Source organism: Aulonocara sp. 'chitande type north' Nkhata Bay, linkage group LG6, assembly GCF_057382095.1.
Source record: "Aulonocara sp. 'chitande type north' Nkhata Bay isolate Kocher_YH1m ecotype deep benthic linkage group LG6, A_spYH_male_GT1.1, whole genome shotgun sequence".
Classification (NCBI taxonomy): Eukaryota; Metazoa; Chordata; class Actinopteri; order Cichliformes; family Cichlidae; genus Aulonocara; species Aulonocara sp. 'chitande type north' Nkhata Bay.
In genome coordinates, this window is record NC_141349.1 from 31,707,912 (window position 1) to 31,720,154 (window position 12,243).

The window sequence follows — 12,243 nt, forward strand, 5'->3', positions numbered from 1 at the left end:
CAATCAATAAGCTCAATATGGTATAACTTGAGGATAGATATTGCGGTGATTACACTTGGTCTCCAAGGAAGTTAGTATTTTCCTGCAAGCCTTAAGAGGGTGGGCATTTATCGAACTGGGTCACCTTTCATATTGGGTGGCTATGCGTATTACCATGCTGTTACACATATTTAGTTGATTACACCATGTCCTACCTGTAAAGAATAAGCCACTCTGTTACCTTTACTTAAGAACGTGTTCTGATGAACTCAAATACTTAACTGTGTATTTTGAAAACCATATTTGAGAAATGGAGAATGGTTCACTGTTCCCATGATTTAAAACAGAAATAGACAAGAATTGGAATATTTTTATAACATTTGTCAAACCCAGTCTATCTAAAGTACCATTTCTCTGTCTGCCCACACACAGCAGGTTACATAAATGGATCCATTGCACATCCCACTCACTGTTTTAGTGGGCAATACAAAAGTGAAGGAATTAAAAATGTATGTATTCTCTAAATGACCTATGCTTCTCACTTTCTGCAAGAAACATAACATTACTACCAACCATTCTTCTCTAAACTCAGTACACGAGCTACCATTTTACATTGGTGATGAGTTCAGTGGCAGTTTAAGGTATGTTTGTTAATGTATTTATTTACTGACTTAATTTTGGGCAGCTGGTTTGCCGTTTGTGTTCTGCAGCACACTAATCATTTTTGATGTTTATTTTTTTTCTATTACATTACAATCACAACCTTTGCCTTATTTCACCCAAGTGGTTTCAGCTGCATAACATGAAGTATAATTTAGCTGCCAGATGACAATATAGTATATACCCAGCAGCTAAAAGACACGTAGTCAGCATATTGAATATTTAGAAACAGCAGGAACAGAGACATTTAAATAACATATTTTCATCTTAGGTTAAGACAATATGTTACAGCTACACAGATGGAATCACATGGTGAAAACTTGAGCGAAACCCATCATCCTGAGTCTCAGCTACCAACAAAAGCTCAAAGCCCTAACGCCTCAATTGCAAATGACTTGATTTATTTATTTATCCATGTTAATCCATATAATGTTACACAATTATGTATCATTGTCATAAACTTACACTCTGGCCATTTTATTAGGCATAACTCTTAACACAAGATGTCTAATCAGCAAATGCATCAACTCAGTGTATTTATGCATGCAGACATGGTCAGGACAAACTGCTAAAGGTCAAACTGAGCGGCAGAACTGGGGAAGAAAGGTGATGAGAGTGATTTTAACTGGTGTGAATGTTGGTGTCAGATGGACTGGTCTGGGTATTGCAGAATCTTCAGAACTACAGACTTTCCCACTAAACCATCTCTAGGGTTTGCAGAGAAAGGCCCTATTAAGATAAGCCAGAGATCGGAGGAGAATGATGTAAATGCTTCAAGCTCATAGGAAGACAAAACAAATTTAAATACACACTAGTTCCAACAACACATTGACCCCTTGATGCACATGGGCTACAGGAGCAGAAGGCCACACCAAATACCACTCCTGTCAGATAAGAACAGGAAACTAAGTCTACAATTCACATTGACTCATCAACACTGGACAATCTAAGGAGCTTGGAAAGAAAAGTGTCTGGAATTCTTTGAGTTGCTTGAAGACGTTCCACCTCTCATCTGAGAAGCTTCTTCCGTTTTAAGGGTCAAATGGTGGAGTCCCAGATTTAAACCCAGTGGGAGTTTCCCCCCAAAGAGGGACAAAGGACCCCCTGATGATCCTCTACCTAATCACATGAGCCAAGGTGTGAAAGCAGGTGTGGGTCACAATCAGCCAGAGTTTCGGGTGAGCTCATTGTGAAACATGGCCCCACCCTATCATGTGATTTCCTGAGGTCAGATGGCCCAACATGTGAGTGGGCGTTAAGGCATCTGGGAAACTCCCACTGGGTTTAAATCTGGGACTCTCCACCATTTGACCCTTAGACCTGAAGAAGCTTCTCAGATGAGAGGTGAAATACTTTAAGTAACTTAAAGAAGTCCAGACGCTTTTCTTTCCAAGCTTCTTAGACTACGATGACCTGGATGACTGAGAACTTTCACAGACAACACTGGACAATAGAAGATAAAGAAAAAAAAAGTTGTTTGGTCTGATGACTCCTTAATTCCAATGAGTGTCGAAGCTGTGATGTTCAGATTGTGGGGACAGAATTTGACATGCAACTCCGTCATGCTATTGTTCAGTATGGACAATCAATATGGGGCTATGCCATAAAGAATTAAGGAAGTTCTGAAGGCAAAATGGAGTCCCACCCAGTGCTAACAAGATGTACTTAATAAAGAGGGTTACTTAGTCCATGTTACTTAAAAATACTGAATTGACCTAGAGATTTTGGCCCCATTTTTATCCCCATTAACCCACCATAAATCTTTCGTTTCCAGTTTTACTTTTAACAGCATTTTTGAAAAATATGGTTCAATTCATGTTTACAACAATATGTCACAAATGATTAGACTGCCACTGTCACTGGTCAGTTTATATAACCACATAAAAAACTTCAGCGCTAAAGAGTCATGAAAAAACAACAAAGATACATGACATGCAAAATGGTGCCTTTATTGTCCAGTGTATGAAGTGACAACCAATTCTTATTCAGCTTGCAGATTTAATGGTAGTAGTTAAGTAAAAACAAAACAAAAAAAACCCCAAAAAAAACAAACAACCCAAAAAACAACAACGACACATACACTAATAGAAACCAGACCATGCACTTTAGACTCAGTAGTGACACTGCCTCCTCTTCAAGTATGTTCTCAACTCCTCTTCTTCTCACCTACCACCTCTTCGACATTTTTTCTGGCTGCCTCTACTGTGTTTGTTCACTTAATAAGGAAGCTGTGAGACAGAGATAGATTAAAATAAGTAGAGAAGGAAAGAGGGTAGAAAAAAACAAGGAGAGGGAAAAATAAGAGATATAAATAAAGTATTTCTTTGTCTAACCTTGTGTTACATTAAAAACATTTTCGTGAAACACAAAGCTAAAAGGAAAAAAGAAAAACACATTTGGAGTATAAACTGTTTCTGGAAGCATGTAAACAAGAAACATTTCTGAAACGGATTTGCATTTATGAAACAGAAATCTAACTGATGAATAGTTGAATTAGCCCTAAACATTTCTGTATGCCACTCTAACATAACATGGACTTAAGAATAAAAACAAAGCCACAATCAGACTTAAGTAATAGGAATTTAAAACTGTACTGCCGTATTTTTCATAGATAAGGCACAGCGGATTATAAGGCGCATTAAGCGAAAGAAAACAGTCAGATAAGTCAAACTTTACTCAAATCATTCTTCTTGCTTCCTCCACTTCTGTACTATTGATTCATTAATGTTGAATTCTCTCGCAGCTGCTCTATTCCCATGTTGTTGCAGTATATTAATGACTAACCTCATATTGTTGATGGATTATCTCAGTTGTTCTCCTGACTGAAGTTTGGTCCGTTTACAGCATCCTACCATGCGATTGCATTTGTTGCTATATCATGTTTAGGTGGAAACTAGTGAGCTAACTTCCTGCTAACTTGTAACTCCGTTAAATTTAATAAATTCTGTTTTCATGGATGCCTGGATGTTAAACTTAATTGCTACACCTGGTAAAGTAACAACGCTGATCATTTTATTAAGGATGAAAGAATTTAGACAGTTTTTAACTCTCAGTGATGCCGCAGTGTTCTTTTGACTTTGGGACCTGAAGCGGCTGGAGTTTTGGACCCAGATTACTCTGCAAGGCTCCTGACTACGGTAGCCGTAATGCTCCGACAACCCATCAAGTGGTGCGGCTTCGTAGCTTACCAAAGTTGTGCCAAAACAGTTTTTGACAGATTTGTGAATGCTGTGTGCCACATAAAATCTCTTCGAGGTCAATAAGTACGACCAGAATTCATACATAAGGTGCATTGTCAATTTTTGAGAAAATTAAAAGATTTTAAATGTGCCTTATAGTGCAGAAAATACAGTATATGCGGCACTGTATGCAAAAATTGCCATAAATAATGCCACTTTAGAGACTTTTTTCATAAAAGTTTCTATCCTTGTAAAATGTTTTAATTTTTATGACATTTTTATATTTTAAATATAAAATATTAACTAATCAGTATATGACAAGTCCCAATACATCCATCCATATTTTAGCAACTTAAAAATGGACCCTCAGCTAGGCCTTTTGAGACTGTATTTTAAGTCAAGACCTTGCTACAGTCTTACAAACCACATCACATATATTTCCAGCGTATGTAAAATATTAGAAATAAGTTATTGAGTAACCAGTGGAGTCCAAGTGCATTTCAAAAAAAGAAAATGTGCAATTCCTTTAAACCCAACATTCAACTAGTACAAAGAAAACCCAACATTGAAAGTGAGAATCTTTAATAATACATGCTAATTCTGATGTACAGTGGGGCAAAAAAGTATTTAGTCAGCCACCGATTGTGCAAGTTCCCCCACTTAAAATGATGACAGAGGTCAGTAATTTGCACCAGAGGTACACTTCAACTGTGAGAGACAGAATGTGAAAAAAAAATCCATGAATCCACATGGTAGGATTTGTAAAGAATTTATTCGTAAATTAGGGTGGAAAATAAGTATTTGGTCACCTCAAACAAGGAAAATCTCTGGCTCTCACAGACCTGTAACGTCTTCTGTAAGAAGCTTTTCTGTCCCCCACTCGTTACCTGTATGAATGGCACCTGTTTGAACTCATCATCTGTATAAAAGACACCTGTCCACAGCCTCAAACAGTCAGACTCCAAACTCCGCCATGGCCAAGACCAAAGAGCTTTCGAAGGACACCAGGAAAAGTATTGTAGACCTGCACCAGACTGGGAAGAGTGAATCTACAATAGGCAAGCAGCTTGGTTCCGCTACTGAAGCCAGTGCATGTCCAGGCCCGTCTGAAGTTTGCCAGAGAGCACATGGATGATACAGCAGAGGATTGGGAGAATGTCATGTGGTCAGATGAAACCAAAGTAGAACTTTTTGGTATAAACTCAACTCGTCGTGTTTGGAGGAAGAAGAATACTGAGTTGCATCCCAAGAACACCATACCTACTGTGAAGCATGGGGGTGGAAACATCATGCTATGGGGCTGTTTTTCTGCCAAGGGGACAGGACGACTGATCCGTGTTAAGGACAGAATGAATGGGGCCATGTATCGTGAGATTTTGAGCCAAAACCTCCTTCCATCAGTGAGAACTTTGAAGATGAAACGAGGCTGGGTCTTCCAACATGACAATGATCCAAAACACACCGCCCGGGCAACAAAGGAGTGGCTCCGTAAGAAGCATTTGAAAGTCCTGGAGTGGCCTAGCCAGTCTCCAGACCTCAACCCCATAGAAAATCTGTGGTGGGAGTTGAAAGTTCGTGTTGCTCGGCGACAGCCCCAAAACATCACTGCTCTCGAGAAGATCTGCATGGAGGAATGGGCCAAAATACCAGCTACTGTGTGTGCAAACCTGGTAAAGACCTATAGTAAACGTTTGACCTCTGTTATTGCCAACAAAGGTTATGTTACAAAGTATTGGGTTGTATTTTTGTTATTGACCAAATACTTATTTTCCACCCTGATTTACGAATAAACTCTTTACAAATCCTACCATGTGGATTCATGGATTTTTTTTTCACATTCTGTCTCTCACAGTTGCAGTGTACCTCTGGTGCAAATTACTGACCTCTGTCATCATTTTAAGTGGGGGAACTTGCACAATCGGTGGCTGACTAAATACTTTTTTGCCCCACTGTATTTCACAATAACAAATAAAACCCTAACAATGAAAACACTCAGAGATTGTGCAGGCATAATAATATTTCTTTGAATTCGGTGATTGAGGCACTTAATAGCAATGAAAGATCCATCGAATTGGAGGAATCGCAGTATGCAAACAATAGTGCCACAAACCTGATATTGAATGACGGCGCCTTAGACATGACTATATTAGAAACAGCTCTGTAGTAGAAATAACTAAATGGGCTCAGGAAAACCATTTCAGTGAATACCATTCATTGTTACATCCATAAATCCAAGGTTAAACTACCAAACCACTCTATCAAATATAAGCAAGACCAGGCAATGTTGCTATCCCCTGTGCATTTAAGATGGGATGGAATGAAATGGAAACTGTTTTTATGGTCTAAATTGAAACAAAACTTGAAATTCATTTTGGAAATCATGGTCTCAGCAGACCTATAAAGAAAAGGTTTATCACTTTCATACCACAATAAAGTCTCAAGACAATCGTTATTATATTTGAACTCCATCCACTGAACTAGAAGACTACAATTTGTGTCTTTTTAAAGGAAGAGTTCATAGTTCAAGCTTCTATTATTGTAAAGTATCTGCCTTGATGAAGACCCCTTGACATCCTGTTCAAAGGTGAGTTTCAACAGCTAGGGGGTTTGGCTGCTGTAATGTTTTAAAGCTGCTCACGGACGGATAAACTGAACCCAAACTCTGAAGAGTTGTGGGATATTTTCCATTAAGCATTAAATCTATTATTATGGTGACCTTTAGCACACAATGGAATCAAATTGCTGTAGGTTGACTAGAAAATGGGTTTTAATGTAAAAGTGTGTTCACTACATGAGACCCTTTGGAGAAAAAACCCCTATGACTTTTACTATTTAATTGAGGAAACTTTTGTGTTATACTTTGTATTGAATATACTGCCTCTATGACTGATTCTTTGGCTCTGTGTCTTATATATTTTGGAGAGAGTATTTTTGATTGAATAGCTGTCTTTAAATCAAGGCAGTAATTTGAACTGATGGATCTGTTTTGGCTCTGATTTTTGCATTGTGAAAGCAAAAACTTTGCAGTGATTTTATGTCAGCTTCAGTGATTTTCAGATTCATTGTTTGCTTGTATATTGCGCTTGAATAATTGTTGAGCTGTGGTGGAAGCATCTTTACAGTGGTGTGTGGTTGCTATAGTTACCTGTAGGGGTATCCATGGTACTTCGACCTGAAGATGGAGAGCAGGAAACTAAAGAAAAACACCACCAGGCCAAGGCCAACCAGGCAGATGACTGCAAGAAGACAAAGACAGACTTGTTTTACTGTGCATTACTGGTTAGAAGTCTTGTGCTATAATATCATTAACAATATTTCATTACACAACGACCTCTAGATTTTAAGTTACTACAAGCACATTTTATTCTTGCACATTTTCAAATTCATGACACCCTAATATGTTTTTTTATAATAACTTGAAAAAGGCCTGAGATTATTGTTTTTCTTCTTGGTTAAAGGCATTCATTTCAAGCATTCCATGCCCAATATAAACACAGAAGCAAGTGTTTCTCTGATCCATTTTCAAATTGAATATGCTTACAGGATTCAGACATAGCACACACTAAAAGCATCTTTTTATCTGCATGTTGGTAGTTTACATGTATAAACACAAATTTATAAGCGGCTAAACACAAAAACATACAACTCACTGGTAACATAACATGATAATAGAATATTACTAGAAAGGGAATATAAAACACAAACTAGACATTATGAAAAAAGTCTCCTTTAGCCTTTTTTCTTTAAAAATAATCCCTTAAAGTATGTGCTACTGTCTCTTTGTCGTGATAAACCCTGCTGGGTTACAGAAAATTATCTTTGAAGCCATTATCATCATATTTCCTCAGTGGCTATTCTAAAGTGAAATATACATAAGCATGACCTTTTATCTGCCGAGGAATTATCACTGTATGTGCAAGTGTATGAGTGTATGCACACCCCTGTGCAGTGGCTAATCCCTAAGAAGTACTGTGTTAAATTAAAACTGTCACCACCGACTGATATTGTTAATCAGGGATTAGGATGAGTACCTCTCCTGGAGACTAAATAGCGAGATATGTTCTTGTCCTTACACGGGGCACACACACACGCACGGGGTGTGCGTGCGTGTGTGTGCGTAAAGGAGAATTAGAGTGTTAGAGAACAAGAGGGTGAGTGTGGATGCACGAGAAAGTTGACATCAAAACATTTGGCTGGTAAAATATAAGATGCACTGTATAAGACTACATTTGCTGTTGTGATATTTAAGAGAGCAAGTGATATTGCACCCCAAATTCCCCCAAATCTGTGTAATAAAAAAAAGAATGCAATTATTTGCAAATCTTATAAACCTATATTTTTTCACAGAACATAGAAAACCTATCAAATGGTTAAATTGAGAAAATTTATTATAACAAAAATTTGAGCTCATGTTGAATTTTATGGCAGCAACATGTCTCAAAAAGTTTGGACGGGGCAACAAAAGGCTAGAAAGGTAAATGGCACAAAAAAAGAAACATCTGGAGGAACATTTTCCAGCTAAATAGGTTAACTGGCAACAGGTCAACAACATAATTGGCTATATAAAAAGTGTGTCTTAGAGAGTTTCTCATAAGTAAAGATGGGCAGCGTTTCATCAAACTGGAAAAAAATTGCATCTACAAATTGTGCAACAATTTCAGAATATTGTTCCTCAAAATAAAATTATCATCTATTGCAAATAATGTTATCGAACAGCTCTGAAAATATGCAGAAATCTCTGTGTGCAAGGGACATTGCCTGCAAACCTCTCACTCTCTGGTGGAGCTGCATTAGAAAAGCTATGATTCTGTCACAAAAATCTCTGCATGGGCTCAGAAACATCTACTGTATTGTAAACGGGTTTACATTACCCTGTTTTTACATTACTCTGATCATTTTGTTTATTCTACTTGCATTGCTCTGTCAATATATTGCTATGCTAATAGGGCACAAAACACTTTAACATTCCATTTGCACAAAGTACATTTTCAGTTATTTAATTTAAAATTTCAGATTTTTAATTTAAACATTACTTTACTTAATGTTTCTCTTTTGCACAGTCAAGGAGCCGTTCAGGACACACCACTCTTATGACTATGCATAAGACAAATAAAGAATCTTGAACATCTCCATCGCCTGTGATATCTCCATGATATCCACAAATGCAGGTTAACACGACATGCTGCCGTGTTCTCCAGGGCAAAGCTCATTTAAATGAATGGAGACAAAGTGGGAAACTGTTCTGTGGTTACATGAATCAAAAATTTGAAATTCATTTTGGAAAACATGGACCGAGCATACTGTGGATTAAAGAGGAGATTGACTATGCACCTTGTTATTAGCACATTGTTTGAATCTCTGATTCTGAGGGGGTGAATAAGTGCCTATGGAATCAGCAGCTTGCACATCTGGAAATGCATCACAAATGCTGAAAGGCACATACTGTATGTTCCTTTAAAACTTGTTCGTTTCCATGCATCAAAATTATGTTAAACCCATTACAGCATGTATCACAGCTGAACTGCTGAACTGACCTACCTGCAGTCTGGACCTTTCACCTGTTGAAAATCTTTGGTGTATTATGAGCCCCCCACCAAAAATAAATAAATTCAAGAAAAAGGTGGCACAACATTCATTTCCTACAATTCCAGCAATTGGTCTCCTCACTTCCCGGATGGTTACAGGCCGTTGTTAAAGGTGAGGGGATGTTATGCAGTGGTAAACATGGCCCTGTCCCACCTTTTTGGAGATTTGTTGCTGCCATCAAATTCAAAATGACTAAATTTTAAAATTTAAGCCTTCAGATTTGACATTTTCCATTGTGAATAAAATGATGGTTGAGATTTCCAAATCAGTGCATTCTCTTTTTATTTACGTGTTACAAAGTGTCCCAACTTTTTTCAAAGTGAGAATGCATACTGACGACCTAGTGCATTGACCACACGGTACAAATCACATGCTCACAGCACTGAAGACAGGGGACATCTGTCACAATGGTAAATTTAAGCTATTTAAAGGTAAACAGTTTTTTAACCTTAGTTTAAAAAAACTTGACAGTGTTTTTCTCATTCACACACACACACACACACACACACACACACACACACACACACACACACACACACACACACACACACACACACACACACACACACACACAGCAACTTGGGATTCACTGTTTTCCCCAAGAGTAAGGGGAGAGGCTAGAGACTGAGCTGCTAAGACTGCGAGTGGTGGAGAATCCCCTCTACCTTATGTTCCTTTTGAGGTCAAATAAGGAATATACTGATGCCCAATTGATGAAAATATCCAAGTACTATATTACAGAAATGTGCTACCAAATGACTTAATTGAAAATAATGTATATTTTACATAGTCTGCACAGAAAGTGCATGTGTCCTTGCTCTTCCAGGGTTGCAACATCCACATATACAGTGGGAACATCAGAACGTCTGTGTATCTTCATTAATTAAGTAGAAAGGGATGCATTTCCCTTACCTCATCAATTATGACTGAGAGATCTTAGTATGCATCCACGGATAATGATACACACACGAGGCATGCAAGTATGCCAAGTGATTTATGACCTTGGCGAAATGACAAGTTGTTTAAACTGAATGATTTCCCTCAGCGACAAAGGTGGTAATCCCTCTTTTGACTGTATGACTTGGCTCAAATCACAATATATTGGCATGGTAAAAATAAATTTACATTTCCCAAGCAAGAGGAAGTCAATAAACATATTAAGTTAAGCCTATTTAATTAGGAGGAGAAAATGAATAGACTGTAAAGCTAAATGATTCCTCATGTTTTCGGCAGCCAATTGCTAATCAAAGAATAAACTGTGAAGTGAATCACACATAAGTCATTGACTTTACAACAAACCAAGCAGATAGAATAAAAGCCTCCTCCCCCATTACAAAAATATAATTGTTCACAGTGATTTCTTTTTGTTCACTAATATATTCTTTACTGGGGTAGGCTGGGGACAAACATCTTGGCTGGGCCAAACCAAATAATGAGAAAAGCTTCTTTATCTATATTACATGTGGATAATTCCAAGTCTGACTTAATAGAGTGACAGCAGGGTGTTGTAAAGAGACAAATGGGAGAGAGACAGAACCACTTCATTCTTCAGACACATGCTACATACACCTATTTGTATTTTTAAGGAGGAGCATTGATGCTGCAGCAGTGTAATGGCCCCAAACAGACCTCGAACAAGCTAAAAACCGAAGAAGAGTCAAATAAGTATTTGTCTTTTGGGAACAGCTGAAGTCAAGACAAAGCTAATTAACTATTTAAGCTCAAGAAACTACGAAACACTGCAGTACTGACTGGAAAAGATACATGATCAGGTTTTGCACAAACTCTTTGCTGTCATTAGACCAACAATGTTGCCCCAATTTGATAGCATATTATTTTTATAAGGCAGATGATCTCCTTTGGTGACCCCTAAAGGTAGCAGCTAAAAGACAAAGGAAAATCAACCCCCCCATAATTAACTTACATTTGAAGAAAACAATATTCATTTTGGCAGTGTATACCTTTAATTCAAAGTTGGCATCACCCCATTTCCTGTACTGTGTTCCATTTTTTCCACCCCCTCCTTGAATAAATCCCAATCTATTAAATGACTTTGATACGCACGTGTTTTTCTGTAAATTGCATAGAAGATTTCTGTAAGCACTAAAATTATTGTGTTTCATTATAATGTAATCCTCATAGTGTGGTTCCTTTAATTTATGTAAATTAGTAGGTAGTATTTCAACAAAAGAGGCTGAATTGAAGTAGTCGATATACTAAAAATACTGCTGGAAATTATGGAGTCCTCTGCAGTGTGCGCATAATATGTCGTCATTTTACAGGTGATAATTAAGTGTGCCACCTACGCATGTGTGTGTCTCTATGTATGTAGAGTGGTATGTGTTTGTGTGATATTGGAAAAACAAGTCCTGATGTTGTTAAAAAAAATATTATATTTTTAAATGTCAAGCTTTAACATCTGAAGAAGTACTCAGGGTTGATACTCTTTCCCTTAGATAGAGTGATCATTTAATATGGGACCTCACAAAGACAAGTGAAACACTTTTTTGAGTTGGTTTTTCATCACATTAACTCTAATTAAATCCCCAAGTGTGTAACCGTGTCTATGTGTTTGAGGTAATTACCAGAGAGGTCATCTAATATCCATCTCCTGCCATAATCTACAAATTATCCTCAAACTCTTGTAAAATATTAAGGGCTGTTTAGAGGCTTGCACTAATTTTCTGATATGATACCCAGTTTGAAGCATGCAGTCTGGTACAAAAAGTACCAGAGAGGAGAGCTCTATCTTAAAATGTATTTATTTAAAGTAAATATTGCAGGTGTAAATATTATGATAACTGCCAACTATTAGATGAAACCTAGGAGAAAGACATGT

The 12,243-nt window shown here is 37.5% G+C and overlaps 1 protein-coding gene across 1 annotated transcript in view; it reads right to left on the minus strand.

The window, feature by feature from the left end:
- Positions 1 to 1,016: 1,016 nt before the first annotated feature.
- LOC147328147 (dolichyl-diphosphooligosaccharide--protein glycosyltransferase subunit TUSC3) overlaps positions 1,017 to 12,243 on the minus strand; it is a 78,678-nt gene continuing 67,451 nt past the window's right edge. The window contains exons 9-10 of the mRNA XM_086296318.1: positions 6,964 to 7,054; positions 1,017 to 2,867 (exon numbers count right to left, since the gene is read on the minus strand). Coding sequence (XP_086152444.1) covers positions 2,852 to 2,867; positions 6,964 to 7,054 — 107 coding nt within the window. The 3' untranslated portion in view covers positions 1,017 to 2,851. The remainder of the gene's footprint in view (positions 2,868 to 6,963; positions 7,055 to 12,243) is intronic.